The sequence below is a fragment of the Piliocolobus tephrosceles genome, chromosome 1, assembly GCF_002776525.5.
Source record: "Piliocolobus tephrosceles isolate RC106 chromosome 1, ASM277652v3, whole genome shotgun sequence".
In the NCBI taxonomy this organism is placed as follows: domain Eukaryota; kingdom Metazoa; phylum Chordata; class Mammalia; order Primates; family Cercopithecidae; genus Piliocolobus; species Piliocolobus tephrosceles.
This window is the reverse complement of record NC_045434.1, coordinates 208,916,708-208,931,840: the sequence shown is the minus strand read 5'-3', so window position 1 is coordinate 208,931,840 and position 15,133 is coordinate 208,916,708. Positions and strand designations below refer to the sequence as shown.

Here is a 15,133-nt window from a genome sequence, read left to right as displayed (position 1 = left end):
CATACTGAAGGGTTGTGGTCCGCAGGACTGGTAGCCCAGCCCACCAGCTTAGACAGTGGAGCCTGACCAGGGACCCTCACTTTCCCACCTAGGAGTTTGTCTCTCTTCCACCACCACCCATGGCACCCAGGTCACACACACCAAGGAGCATCCAAAGGCCAGCGCTGATCTGTCCTCGGCCCCCTCCCATGCTGGTCAGTGCCCAAAGTCCAGCGGGTTCAAGGCAGCAGGAGGACAGGAACTCAGCCCTGCCCCGAGCATGCACACACCCACCTAGGCTGCAATAGCATCCGGGCTCCACCCCAATCCCTCTCCAAAATTAGAGCAGGTGCCACGAGAGACCAGGCAGTGGCAGCAGGCACCTCCAGCCGCAGGGGAAGGGGAAACTTCTGGGCCCTCCAGAGCACTGGGGGACGTCAGTTGGTAATTGCAACCTGGGCAGCTTCTGTTGCACCTTTGGAGCTACTGCCCTACCAACTCAGGAGGACCAGGATTCTCTCTTGTCCCAGGCTCCCATCGGCTCCAAAGTGTATGCAGCCTCAGCTGTGCCCTCTCTCTGTGTTTCCCCACAGAGGGGACAGGTGAAATGAAGGTTCACAGCAGCTCTGGCCAACGCTGCACAAACAAACCCAATGCTCCTGGATCTGGTTTAACAAGCCCCAACTGCACTCTTTTCAAGAAGACTGCAGGCTAACAGTACGCAGTGAGGAGTGAGGTCGAGGCTTGGCAGAGGCTTCAGACATGGGAGCGGGTCCCGTTTAGCCATGAGAGGGTATGGGTGACACAATTTGCTGCCTCAGTGACAGGGGGCACAGGCCTGGCCCACAACCCTGCCAAGGGGGGTGTCTGTAAGAGTGGATCACGGTTCACAGGCCCAGCAATCGGGAGCATCAGGCTCTGTGGTCACCCCTATGGTGGGCAGATCTTGGAAACACAGCCTCAGGAGGATTTCCACAGAACCTCCCTTTGAGGCCCAGGAACTTGACACTGTTAGCAGGGCAGGCACAGTGGCCGCATAGCTGGCCAGGTCATTAAACCAGGTGCCATTTCTGCTTCCCAACCAAGCCCCTGGAGCATGGCCCCAGCTCTGCTTTCTGAACCTGGCAACCACACTTCATGTGCAAGCATGGCACCACCCCAAGCCCATCTCCTCGGGGCCGCTCTCTGCCCAACCATTTGTGCCTGACTGAGTTGCTCCCCAAAGGTGAAAAAGTAAGGAAAAAAACAGATGACTTAAAAGAAAAATGGGTGAAGACCATTCGCACACCTGTAATCCCAGCACTTTGGGAGGCCAAGGTTGGCAGATCACTCAAAGCCAGGAACTCAAGACCACCCTGGTCAACAGGACAAAACCCTGTCTCTACTAAAAATACAGAGGCTGAGGCGGGCGGATCACCAGGTCAGGAGATCAAGACCATCCCGGCTAACACGGCAAAACCCCGTCTTTACTAAAAATACAAAAAATTAGGCAGGCGTGGTGGTGGGCGCCTGTAATCCCTGCTACTTGGGAGGCCGAGGCAGGAGAATGGTGTGAACCCGGGAAGCAGAGCTTGCAGTGAGCCGAGATGGTGCCACTGCACTCCAGCCTTGGCAACAGAGCGAGACTCCATCTCAAAAAAAAAAAAAAAAAATACAAAAATTAGCCAGGCTTGGTGGCACATGCATGTAGTCCCAGCTACTTGAGTGGTTGAGGCATGAGAATCACTTGAGCCCTGAAGGAAAGGATGGCAGTGAGCCCAGATTGCACCATTGCACACCAGCTGAGGAGACAAAGTGAGACTTTTGTCTCCAAAAAGAAAAGAAAAAGAAAAGAACAAGAATTGGTGAGAATTTATCAAAATGATCTAATTTTATATTGTTGTTTTGATGTTCTCAAGCTGAACCTCAATCACAAACAAATTAGTACTGCATTATTTCTCCATCAGTAACTCAGTAACTAGAGATTTCTGATGTATAAATCGCTAAAGCAAGTCAATCAAATACAGAGGACACCAGAAAGTTCTCGTTGAGGTTCCCTTTATTTCCGATATTTCTTTGTAACCACTCTTGCAGGGATAACATTCTCATCACTGTAGAACTTTAGGTTCTGTCTCTGACTCTGTAGGACACGGGTCCCTGAAGGTCTCATTGACTCCACCTCAACGTTTTTCTCCAGTCTTGCCCCCTGCTGTTATGTTTTTTCCATTGTGCTGAGCACTTGCCTAAATCAAAGAGTTCAATGCTTCATTTAAGCTGTACATGTGGACTGGGCAAAGTCGCTCATGCCTGCAAGTCCAGCACTTTAGGAAACCGAGGTAGGAGAATCCCACGTGCCCAGCAGTTTGAGACCAGCTGGGGCAACATAGCGAAACCCTGTCTGAAATTTTTTAAATAAAAATTTTAGAATTATTAAAAAAGAAATAAGAAATAAGAAAACTAACTTGCACGTACATACTAGATTTTAGTGTCCAAGTGTCTGCAAGAGAACTTTGGATGGATCTACCCCGCTAGGCACGCCTTCCCTAGCAGCAAAGATGGAGCTCCAGTTCCTTAGACGGTGATGAGCCACAGGAAGGGCAGGGGGCGGGGCCAATGAAGATCCTCCTGGGCTGCCTGACTTTCCTCAGTGTCCGCATCAGCTCAGCCCGAAGTGGGGTGAAGATCTCCCAATCGACACGAACCAAGGAATTCAAACTCTCCCAAGGGGCGGGATACGTCTCCAGGCTTAACTTGCTCAGCCCACTGGTGTGGCCCAGCAGGTCCTTCAGGGCGTCCATAGACATGAAATTTCTGCCAAAGTAGAAGATGGTGAGCTGGGAGCAGCGGCTCAGACCGGGAAGGATGTCACTGAGTTGGGAGTAGTGGATCTGACAGCCCTCCAAGATGAGGGTCTCAAGAGTGGCAGCAACTTTCTCTAGCAGAGCTCCGAGGGGCTCAAGGCTGATGTGGAACAGCGGCACGTAGCTGAGATTCAGATGTTTTAGGTAACCGAGGCTTGGATACTGGGAGAGACACTTCACGTCCTCTTCCAATAGGTAGCCACAAGTCAATTCCAAGTTCTCCAAGGGGTTCTGGAGGCGCCTGTGGAGATCAAGAAGTTAGTTCTGGGCAATGGTACCAGTTAGATGAAGATGGTGGGGAATAACCTCAAGGGAAATGCCTGCTTCACCCAAACACAAGTTTATTCCCATCATGTGATGGTGGTCCGCATGCAAGTTGCTGCGTGATGAGGACTCTGATCATTCAGGACAGCCCCATTTTAGCCTCGGCCCTTTCACCATTGCTTGTGTGATTGATTCAAGGCTGCAAAATGTCTAAAGCCTTTTTTCTTCACTTTTTAGCAGAAAACTTCGTCTCTGGGCCACAGGTACCAGACTGGAGATGTGCACAAAGAACTCAACTCAGCAAGGTCTAGGGACATCAGCTAGGGCTACGTGCTGGCAGGGGCTCCCTGACATGCCTGCATCTGCAAAGCAACTATCACTTTTTACCACTCTCATGCCTACTCCCTCACCCTCCATTCAAGAAGCACACATTTCCCATGTCAATTACCTTTCCTGGGGTTCAAAACAACCTTTTACAGACAGAGAATTAGAGACAGGATCATTCATGATCACTAAGCTGTTGAGGACAGAGCTTCTACTGTGACATGCACAAGTTTGATGCACTTTTCCTCCTTTCATAGTCTCCTCTATTACCTCTTTTATATCATATCAACTTTAAACACACCTTGAAACAAGAAATTCACACGTGCACCCTCAGTAGAGCTGAAACCCCCACTAACTAGCTTGTACATGATGTCCTTCTCTAGCCTCAACCCCAGGTGACCCGGCTGCCCACGTTGGAGCGATCCTGTGATAGTCACTCCAGGAATAGCACTGAACGGGACAATGTGTTGACATTCTGATGTCCCCTTCACTGTGACGTTGCCACTGACTGGCACACAGTACCTGCCTTCCAGTGTTTGCTGTAACAAAACAAGGCTGTGCTGTGGTCTGCAGAGAAAGTGCGCGATCCTTTCTCACCTGATCAGCTGTTCCAGGTGCCCACTGAAGAAGGTGACCGATTTTATTTTAAGCAACTGGAGGTGTTCCGGCCTGAGGAACACAGAGCTGAGTTTGGCAACTTACTGTCCCTCGAGGTAATTGTCTGATGTGTAATGATGGCACCTGGATAAAACAAGTTTGCAAAGATTCTTTATCTCCTTCAGGTAACAATGAAACTTTCTTATCAGACGTGGCCAGGAGAGGTTGCAGATTTCCAGCTCCTGAATACGATTCAGGTGGATTAATGTCAATGATTTTCTGAGAAATTTAATTGGCGTTAGATAATTCACCAACTTACTACAGCACAGGTGTACTAAACCTCTCCTTTGGTAAACCCACTGAAAGAGGTATATCAGGCATTCATCCTGGGGTATTTAAATGTTTTTAAATAAGAGCAATTCTTATTCATTGATCTTTAAAATTCATTTTGAATGTGTCATTTCATTTGAGACTCAAAACCACATTAAGCATTTTTAAAATATTGCACTACATACTTCAAAGCACTAAATTCCTGTTATATGTTAACATTTCAATTTGAATCCTAAATGTGTTCTATGTAAATCACAAATAAATATTTATTCTCTATAAACATTTACATAACAGCAGATTTTTGGAGATACCACTCAATATCACCCTGTTTGCATCAATAAATTACAGCAGATGGTCTCAGCTACCAGCAGATGGCACATGAGTCTCATGGATTGGAAGTTTTTCTCTCAGGATCACTAGTGATGAACTCAGTCCTTCCCCGCCCACCCCACCCTCTGCTGGCTGCTGAGGCTCTGCTGTTTGGGGGAATCACGATTAAATAGTGGTGGTGTGTAGCAGCTGAGTCCCGTTGCCCGCCCTGGGATCCTATTGCCTCCCCGTTATCAGGAATGGAGGGTGAGATTGAAGGGTGAAGAATGCTGGGACTTCTATTAGGAGGAGGGAAAAGAACAAAATGCATGTATTGAGCTCTTACTGTATGCCAGGCCCCGTTCCAAGTCCTGACCATGCACCATCTCACTGGGTCCTACAACGGTCTCTTAGGATGGTGGGCATCATCATCTTTATTTCACAGGGAAACTGAGCTTCTTGCCTATTTCATGCCCAACAGCACCAGCCCCTGAGTCCTCAGCAGGGTTCCACACTTAGGTGCGTGTTGTGTAGGGTTCTTCAGCACAGGTGTGGTCACTAATTACCCGCAGGCACTTGATCGTTATCCACCCTCTGAGGATGTGCGATTCCAAATACGATGCACTAGTCTTCCTTGACAGGGAGAAAGGGGAGGTGTTAAGAAAAGGTCTTTCATCGATGTTATAGGTATTATATGCCTAAATAATATAAGCATTTTGTTAAAAGGGAATTTGGATGTCTTTACCGGCCACACTCACTTTAATTCAGCAAGGGCCACTACCCACCGTGAGGACAGGCATGGGTTGGTGATACCCTGAGGCTGCTGCTCACACAGTGTGGAGCTCCCCTTCCAGGGCAGGGGCTAGGCCTTGGGCAGTGAAGTCCTTTCCCAGCACAGGTAACAGTCAGGAACTGAGGGTTCTGGATCCACCCATTAGGAGTGAACAGGGTCTCAGCATCTGGACAGAAGTGAGGGTCCCTGAGAAGAAGGGGCTGCACTCCCGTGGCTGACACTCACTTTCCACTTAGAATGCTCCAGGCCCTGTGTGTGTCTCATGTGTATTAACCCACTAAGTAGTCACAGAGAATAGCAAGAAGGTAACAGATGCCCAGAGAGATAAAGAAAAGGAGGGAATTGATCCAAATGATCAAATTCCATTTTGATGGCTTGATTTCCAGGAGCTGAAACTCTTTTGTCACAGACAAATCAGTGCCTCCTTTCCCCCATCAGTAACTTGAGACTCCTTAGGTTTACATTGTTAAGCCAGGTGAAGCAATCATGGAGGACACCAGACAGTTTCCATTCAGTTTCCCTTTCTTTCTGACCGATTCTTTACAACCATCCATGCAGAGGTAACTCAATCATGTGTCTCTCCTACCTGACTTTCACTTTAGCAGTCCAGATTCCCATTTCTGTTTCTCTGGGACACAGATCTCTAAAGATTCCATCAACTCCAACTCAACTTTTCCCCCAGTCCCACCACTTCTGCATCCATGGTGGGTCTGTACTCCCTTTAACATACACTCATGGCCTAGGTTTCAGTTCCCAAATGACCAGAAGAAAGCTCTAAATACATCCACCCTGATGGACAGGCATTCAGCAGAGGCAGTAACTGGGCTTCGGGTCATAGGAGGCCCTGATGCCACAGCGAGGGCAGCGGACAGTGCTGAACACAATGATCTTGGGCTGCCTTAAGTCCCTCAGTGTCTTCATCAGCTCAGCCCCAAGTTGAGCAAATCTCCCCCAGGAGAGAGCACCCTGGGCATCATAACTCTCCAGAGGGGCAGGCACAGCTCCAGGCTCAGCTTGCTCAGCCCAACGGTGTGGCGCAGCAGGTTCTCCAGGGCGGCCGCGGAGATGAGGTTCCCACAGAAGCTCAAGGTGCTGAGCTGGGAGCAGCGGCTCAGGGCAGGCAGGATGACGCTGAGTTGGGAGTCCGTGATCCCACAGTCCTCTAAGTCCAGGGTCTGCAGGATGGCCTCAACTTGCTCTAGCAGAACAGCGAGGGGCTCAGGGCTGAAATGGGTCAGTGTGATGCCCCTCAGGTCCAGCTCCTTTAGCTGACGGATGCTTGGGCACCAAGAGAGATGCTTCAAGTCCGACTCTGACAGCAGGCAGTCGGTCATGACGACCGTCTCCAAGGGGGCCTGGAGACACCTGGGAGGGAACAAGAAGGAGTTAGAGGAGAGTGGTGGGAAGACCTCAGGGTGAGAGATGACACTCTGCACAACCCAAGGCTGCTCTGCTCATCTGAGGATAGTCAGCACCCGGGGTGTGGGAATAGAGACTCTGCTCCTTCAGGACAGCACCAATGGAGGCTTAGTCCTTCACCATCACTCAGGTGACTGGGTCAAGCCCATGAACTCTAAGGCTCCCTTTCTTCATCTGTCAGGCAGAAAACCACATCTCCGGGACACAGGAGCACCATGGAGACACAGACATAAAGAACAACCCACGCGGGATCCTGCAGCATCAGCTGGGGTGGCCAGGCTGCAGGAGTCCCTGACACGCCTGTATCATCAGCAAACCGTCTATCCTTTCTCCCTTCTTCACTCCTGCTCCCTCACCCTCTATTCCATCGTCATGTATTTCCCATACATTAATTACCTGACTTGGAGCTCAAAACATTTTACTGACAGAGGGAGAGACAGGATTTTGCCTGTTCACTAGGCAGGTGAGGACAGACCTTACGTTTTAAAATAGAGGGGTGTGATAGGCTTTCTCTTCTTTAGTGCCTTCTTCAACTCCGCATTTCCCATCATCTTCACTTAGACACACATCCTGGGAGGAATTCACAAATGCACCCTCACTAGATCTGAACCCTGCAGTTGCTAGCATCCTAGCATGGCAGCCTCTCTATAGCATCTAGCCCAGGAGATCCCTCTGGCTTATTGGGATGGTTGTGGGATACCCATTTTAGGACAGAGTTGCCAACAGTACAATGCGTGGACATTCTAGTGTCCCCTTCACTGTTACCTCGTCACAAGCTGGCTCACAGTAGATACTCCCTGGTGTTTACTGTAACAGAGAAAGGCTCTGCTGTGGTCTGCACAGAAAACTCACCATCCTTCCTCACCTGAGCAGCTGGTCCAGGTGGCCTTCAAGGAAAGAGACAGAGTGCATGTAAAGCTTCTGGAAGTAGTCCAGCTTGAGGAACTGAGAGGTGAACTGGGTGACAAACTGCTCCTTCTTGTCTAGAGGAATGCAGGCAGAGACATGGATGTTGAAGAGAACAAGTTTGCGGAGATTCCTCATCTGGCCCAGGTAAGGGGCGAACCTTATAAGAATGGACAGCTCCCAGGGGCAGCACACGTCCACCTCCTGGATACAGTCTAGTTCCACCACGTTCAGGACCTCTATGATACTGTGGATGGGCATTCCAAAAATCTGCAGCTCCTTGCAACACACATGCAGTAAGCCTTTTCTCTGCTTGCCCCACTCTAAGAAGCGGGTGAGGCATTCATCCAGAGTCCCATTCTTGAAGCAAAGGTCTAGGGTCACCATCAAGGGCTGCTGCCCACCCAGCCTTGGACAGTTCTCTGCTGTTTGTCTCTTACTCAGGGCCTCTGGGGAGGGTGCAGAAGCTCCAGACCATATGCTCCAGAAGTTCTCATCCACATCCCGCAAGTCCAGCACTTGCAGTTTCCGCCGCCTGTGGGTAAAAGAGAAGAGAGGCTCCAGATTTACTCAAGGATTTGAGCTTTCATCCACATCCCAGACATCAGTGACTCCCTTCCCTGCTTCTTCTCCCACTCTCTGTCTTTTCTCTATCCCTCTTTCTCCTTGAAACCTGCCTGGTCCCCACTGCTAGTGTCCTCAATTGCCACTGGGAGGAGGCAGGTTCCTGATCCTTCAGTGGGCCCTGCATGGTGAGCAGTGTTTTCCCAGAGGAGCTGGACAATGGCCAAGGCCTCTCTGAGCTTCCTCCCCAGCCGCATCAGAAGCCTCTGGGCCACCCTTGGGCCTCCCACTCCTTCTGATCCAGCCAACCCTACCCTGGATGTCTGGGCCCTCCCCACCTGGCCAGCTGGGTCACTCACCTGGGGCGAACCTTCTGGGCAAGCAGTGCATCAAGCCCCTCCAGCACAGCTCGAAAGGTCTCCAGATGATGCAACTTCATCAGGGACCCTAGAGGAAGGCAGGTGAAGGGCCAGGCCTGCACCATAGTTTTCAGGGCCTCGCAGCATCTCCTGGTAAAGGCCTCTATGAACAGTGAGGGAAAGAGCTCCCTGGGCAGCTCCTCCAGGGTGGGGATGGCCAAGGCTCCGTCCCTCAGCAGACTCTGCTCAGCCAGCTCCAGGAGTCTGGGTGGGGCCTGGAGGCTCATGCTGATGAATCTGCGTGGAAAAATTTCAGAGAAAGAGCATGATTTTTATGGCAAATCACATTACTTCATCATCTCCTAGTGCCAATGCCATTGCTCTGGTAGAGGTGGAAAGGTAATTAGTTCACCCCAATTCCACTCTGAACTTTCTAGACACAAATCCGTAATTCTGCTCCTGCTGGTACCATGGAGATTGTCTTCCAAACAGTGAGGAGGGAGCAAGGTGACCACTGGCCCATTCATTTTCAACCATTGCTGCACTAAATCTCAGTAACACTGGGAAGCGTTGCTGAGGATCCTAAAAGCTAAGCTCCACTTTTTTGAGAAAATATTTCTTGTCACTTACCACCCTAAAACAATGGAATGAGAATGCCCCGGGGCCCCATACAGCCTACATTCTCAGTTCCCACAATTAACATGCTTGCAGAAGACTAAAGGGACTCCTTGGAATCAGTGCCATTATTTTTTATTTTGAAAAATTGTAACAAGAAATTGTGAAAGCCCCGTGACAGTATTCTAGAGCCTGTGGAAGTTAGGGATAAAAACTCTAACTCTCAGATGAAGGTTCCAATGTTGATCTCTTACACAGACTCACAATGACCCACTTTGGGATGGAATCTAGGGGAAAAAAATTGATCCCATGTTCAGAACAAAGACTCCACTCTTGAGAATGGTCTATGGAATCTTTAAGGGTTTAGTGAAAATGAGAGCCTAACATGTAAAATCACAATGCCATCAAGTCTATGAACTATAATTTAAGGGCACAAAAACCAATAATTTCAAATGTCATGAAATAAAAATTCAACCAGCTGTAAGTTTTTAATATCTTTTGTTTAGAAAAAAAACTGCTTTGATATGAATTTTGAAATGACAAAAACCAAGGACAAATCAAATTTTGGGGGATGAAGACAAAACTACATTTAGAGGAAAAATCACAGCCTAAATCTGTTCATCTGAAAACAGACAAGAAAGTTCTCTCTGCCACCCTGGGCTGCATGTCACCATCCCTGACTGGCTGGCTGCAGATCAGATGGGTATAAACCTAAGGAGGTGGTGACTTACCAGATCTGGACTCACTTTGCAGGGTGCTGTGACCTCTCAGAGAACCAAGCAGTAGCTCCAGGTGTCAGGGCTTCGGGTCTCTTCTGTGCACCTTTGGGAGCTTTTATGGACCTTTCTAACCACAGCCTCCCCTTCTCAACAACCAACTTCCAATCAGAAAATGATGTCTGATTAGATTCTGAAGTTCCACCCAGTTAATCCTGATTGAGTTTGCGCCTTTCTTCTGATTAATTGATTGAATCAGATATACATTTATGAAAGTGAAAGTATAAATAATAGAGTGAAAGTCCACAACTCATTATTCCTTTATTCCACAAACACTGATGGAGTTTGACTGACATGAGAGGTTCGTAGTGATGCAGGAAAGGGTTGAATCTGTTTCTGGCATTTGACAGAAAAAAACAAAACCTTTGTTGGGAGATATTTAGTACATTTGTTGGGAGATATTTGGTATCTTTGTTGGGAGATATTTGGCCACATAAACATTATCGAAATGTCTCAGATCTAAAACAACTCTAAGAAGACAGTAATTTCATCCCTAAGAAAGCAGAATAAATATCTCTGTGTATCCACTGGTCGCCTGGGATTTCTGCTTTCTCACGTGGTAGATCATATGCCCATTCAGGTGGAAGAAGGTACCACTGAGGGTGTGATTGATCTCAAGACAAAGGTCCAGGCTTCTCCGGAGGAAATTAGGCCAAAATTACAAAGTGAGGTGGGGGCTGGGCAGGATGGGACTGGGTGTCCTAATGGGACCCTGGGAAGGAATCAAGACAACACAAAACATGGTGGGTATTTTGTGGGGGAGGAGACAGAAGGATTGGAAGACTCCACTCAGTTTGAATTCAAAAATTAAAAAGGAAATAATTACAAAAGAGACACTGTAGACTCAAAACATAATATTGCCTTTGAGGGCCTGGGACGAGATATAGTCCTGGTCCCCTCTAGAAGGTAAAGCGTGTTTACTATCCCTCTCCCCTCCCCCAACCCCTTGACAAGCCCCGGTGTGTGACGTTCCCCTTCCTGTGTCCAAGTGTTCTCATTGTTCAGTTCCCACCTATGAGTGAGAACATGCGGTGTTTGGTGTTTTGTCCTTGCCATAGTTTGCTGAGAATGATGGTTTCCAGCTTCATCCATGTCCCCACAAAGGACATAAACTCATCCTTTTTTATGGCTGCATAGTATTCCATGGTGTATATGCACCACATTTTCTTAATCCAGTCTGTCATTGATGGACATTTGAGCTGGTTCCAAGTCTTTGCTATTGTGAATAGTGCTACAATAAACATACCTGTGCATGTGTCTTTACAGCAGCATGATTTATAATCCTTTGGGTATATACCCAGTAATGGGTTGGCTGGGTCAAATGGTATTTCTAGTTCTAGATCTTTGAGGAATTGCCACACTGTCTTCCACAATGGTTGAACTAGTTTACAGTCCTACCAACAGTGTAAAATTGTTCCTATTTCTCCACATCCTCTCCAGCACCTGTTGTTTCCTGACTTTTTAATTATTGCCATTCTAACTGGTGTGACATGGTATCTCATTGTGGTTTTGATGTGCATTTCTCTGATGGCCAGTGATGATGAGCATTTTTTCATGTGTCTGTTGTCTGCATCAATGTCTTCTTTTTGAGAAGTGTCTGTTCATATCCTTTGCCCACTTTTTGATGGGGTTGTTTGGTTTTTTCTTGTAAATTTGTTTGAGTTCTTTGTAGATTCTGGATATTAGCCCTTTGTCAGATGAGTAGACTACAAAAATTTTCTCCCATTCTATAGATTGCCTGTTTACTCTGATGGTAGTTTCTTTTGCTGTGCAGAAGCTCTGTAGTTTAATTAGATCCCATTTGTCCATTTTGGCTCTTCTTGCCATTGCTTTTGGTGTTTTAGACATGAAGTCCTTGCCCATGCCTATGTCCTGAATGGTACTACCTAGATTTTCTTCTAGGGTTTTTATGGTATTAGGTCTAACATTTAAGTCTCTAATCCATCTTGAATTAATCTTCGTATAAGGAGTAAGGAAAGGATCCAGTTTCAGCTTTCTACTTATGGCTAGCCAATTTTCCCAGCACCATTTATTAAATAGGGAATCCTTTCCCCATTTCTTGTTTTTCTCAGGTTTGTCAAATATCAGATGGTTGTAGATGTGTGGCATTATTTCTGAAGGCTCCGTTCTGTTCCATTGGTCTATATCTCTGTTTTGGTACCAGTACCATGCTGTTTTGGTTACTGTAGCCTTGTAGTATAGTTTGAAGTCAGGTAGCGTGACGCCTCCGGCTTTGTCCTTTTGACTTAGGATTGTCTTGGCAATACGGGCTCTTTTTTGGTTCCATATGAACTTTAAAGCAGTTTTTTCCAATTCGGTGAAGAAACTCCTTGGTAGCTTGATGGGGATGGCATTGAATCTATAAATTACCTTGGGCAGTATGGCCATTTTCACGATATTAATTCTTCCTATCCATGAGTGTGGACTGTTCTTCCATTTGTTTGTGTCCTCTTTTATTTCGTTGTGCAGTGGTTTGTAGTTCTCCTTGAAGAGGTCCTTCACATCCCTTGTAAATTGGATTCCTAGGTATTTTATTCTCTTTGAAGCAATTGTGAATGGGAGTTCACTCATGATTTGGCTCTCTGTTTGTCTGTTATTGGTGTATAAGAATACTTGTGATTTTTGCACATTGATTTTGTATCCTGAGACTTTGCTGAAGTCGCTTATCAGCTTAAGGAGATTTTGGGCTGAGATTATGGGGTTTTCTAAATATACAATCATGTCATCTGCAAACAGGGACGATTTGACTTCTTCTTTTCCCAATTGAATACATTTTATTTCTTTCTCCTGCATGATTGCCCTGGCCAGAACTTCCAACACTACATTGAATAGGAATGGTGAGAGAGAGCATCCCTGTCTTGTGCCAGTTTTCAAAGGGAATGCTTCCAGTTTTTGCCCATTCAGTATGATATTGGCTGTGGGTTTGTCATAAATAGCTCTTACTATTTTGAGATATGTCCCATCAATACCGAATTTATTGAGAGTTTTTAGAGTGAAGGGCTGCTGAATTTTGTCAAATGCCTTTCTGCATCTATTGAGATCATCATGTGGTTTTTGTCTTTGGTTCTGTTTATATGCTGGATTACACTTATTGATATGCATATGTGGAACCAGCCTTGCATCCCAGGGATGAAGCCCACTTGATCATGGTAGATAAGCTTTTTGATGTGCTGCTGGATTTGGTTTGCCAGTGTTTTATTGAGGATTTTTGCATCGATATACATCAGGGATATTGGTCTAAAATTATCTTTTTGTTGTTGTTGTGTCTCTGCAAGGCTTTGGTTTTAGGATAATGCTGGCCGGATTCCCTCTTTTTCTATTGATTGGAATAGTTTCAGAAGGAATGGTACCAGCTCCTCCTTATACCTCTGATAAAATTCGGCTGTGAATCCATCTGGTCCTGGATGTTTTTTGAGACTGGAGGATGGCTTGAGCCCAGGAGATCAAGGCTGCAGTGAGGTGAGATAGTGCCACTGCACTCCAGTCTGGGTGACAAACTGAGACCCTGTCTCAAAAAAAAAAGAAAAAAGAATTCCGCACATTCCAATCATGATGTCTTAGTCTCTCATATATTCTCAGTGTAATTTTCATTATATTCTAAATACACAGAAAATTATACTGAGTAATACATAAAACACAAAATTCGTCACACCCAGCTTTATTGTTAACATTTTGCCATATTTGCTGCAGATTTCCCCAGATGAATCACCTTCCAGATGAGTCTTCCTGGGTGACCTTCCCTTATTGCCGGAGTCTTGTCTCTTACTTTCTGCCCAGACAAAACCATTTTCTTGAATTTGTTATCTATTGGCTGAGCGCGGTGGCTCACACTTGTAATCCCAGCACTTTGGGAGGCCGAGGCTAGAGGATCACTTGAAGTCAGGAGTTTGAGACCTGCCCGGCCAACATGGTGAAACCACATATCTACTAAAAATACAAAAATCAAATTACATGCCTGTAATCCCAGCTACTTGGGAGACGGAGACAGGAGAATCGCTTGAATCCATGAGGCGGAGGTTGCAGTGAGCCGAGATCCCGCCTCAGCATACCAGCCTAGGCAACCGAGTGAGACTCTGTCTCCAAAAAATGAATAAATAAATTCTAATCAGAGACCTCACTCACTCAAGTCTCTGGGCTCAGATAATTTCCATGTGATTTTTTTCCACACTGTCAGTTTGTTTGTTTGTTTTTGTTTTTGTTTTGAGACGGAGTCTTGCTCTGTCACCCACGTTAGAGTGCAATGGCACAATCTCTGTTCACTGCAATCTCTGCTTCCCAGACTCAAGTGATTCTCCTGCCTCAGCCTCCCAAGTAGCTGAGATTACAGGCACCCACCACCACACCTGGCTAATTTTTGCATTTTTAGTAGAGACAGGGTTTCACCATGATGGCTAGGCTAGTCTCAAACTCCTGACCTGAAGTGATCTGCCCACCTCAGCCTCTCAAAGGGCTGGTATTACAGGCATGAGCCACTGCCCCCAGTCGTTATTTTCTGTCTTATGTAAGATGTTCCAGAAAGAAAGGCAAATATGGAAAGCTGTCTAATTCATTTCATGAGGAGCTGTAACCTATGTATTAAAAGTGAATAAGGATATTAGAAGGAAAGTAAATTTAAAACTTATTTGGCAAAAGTTTTCTATTTTTTTCTTTCTTTCTTTCTTTCTTTTTTTTTTTTTTTTGAGACAGAGTGTCATTCTGTCACCCAGGCTGGAGTGCAGTGGCACTATCTCAGCTCACTGCCACCTTCACCTCCTGGGTTCAAGCGATTCTCCTGCCTCAGCCTCCTGAGTAGCTGGGATTACAGGCACCTGCCATCATCGCCAGCTAATTTTTGTGTTTTTGAAGAGATGAGGTTTCACCATGTTGGCCTGGCTGGTCTTGAACACCTGACCTCAGGTGATCCACCCAACTTGTCCTCCCAAAGTGCTGGGGTTATAGGCATGAGCTACCTCGCCTGGTCTTGAATGAATGAATTCTTGACTTCCACCCTATCCCTAACACTGTCAATTATATGATTCAAGAATTTAGTATGGATATCTGATATGAATGGATATCTGA

At 46.6% G+C, this 15,133-nt stretch overlaps 2 protein-coding genes across 2 annotated transcripts; both read right to left on the bottom strand.

The window, feature by feature from the left end:
* Positions 1-2,005: 2,005 nt before the first annotated feature.
* LOC111526295 (PRAME family member 1-like) lies at positions 2,006-3,809 on the bottom strand. Its single transcript, XM_023191913.1, has 2 exons — positions 3,532-3,809; positions 2,006-3,060 (listed from the first exon to the last, which is right to left on the bottom strand). The coding sequence occupies exons 1-2, from the start codon at positions 3,660-3,662 to the stop codon at positions 2,502-2,504; spliced, it is 690 nt and encodes a 229-aa protein (XP_023047681.1). The 5' UTR covers positions 3,663-3,809; the 3' UTR covers positions 2,006-2,501.
* Positions 3,810-6,240: 2,431 nt separating this feature from the next.
* On the bottom strand, positions 6,241-8,971 carry PRAMEF12 (PRAME family member 12). Its single transcript, XM_023191917.2, is given in 4 exon segments — positions 6,241-6,434; positions 6,437-6,801; positions 7,721-8,296; positions 8,685-8,971. Coding segments are annotated over 4 exon segments (1,422 nt in total).
* Positions 8,972-15,133: the final 6,162 nt, after the last annotated feature.

What these genes read in the sequence shown, in the direction of transcription:
- LOC111526295 (XM_023191913.1), bottom strand. Translation starts at nt 3,662, where the DNA reads ATGAAAGGAGGAAAAGTGCATCAAACTTGTGCATGTCACAGTAGAAGC. An exon ending in TGTTTTGAACCCCAGGAAAG is followed by an intron (nt 3,061 to 3,531) that starts GTAATTGACATG and finishes TGATCTCCACAG; the next exon opens with GCGCCTCCAGAACCCCTTGG.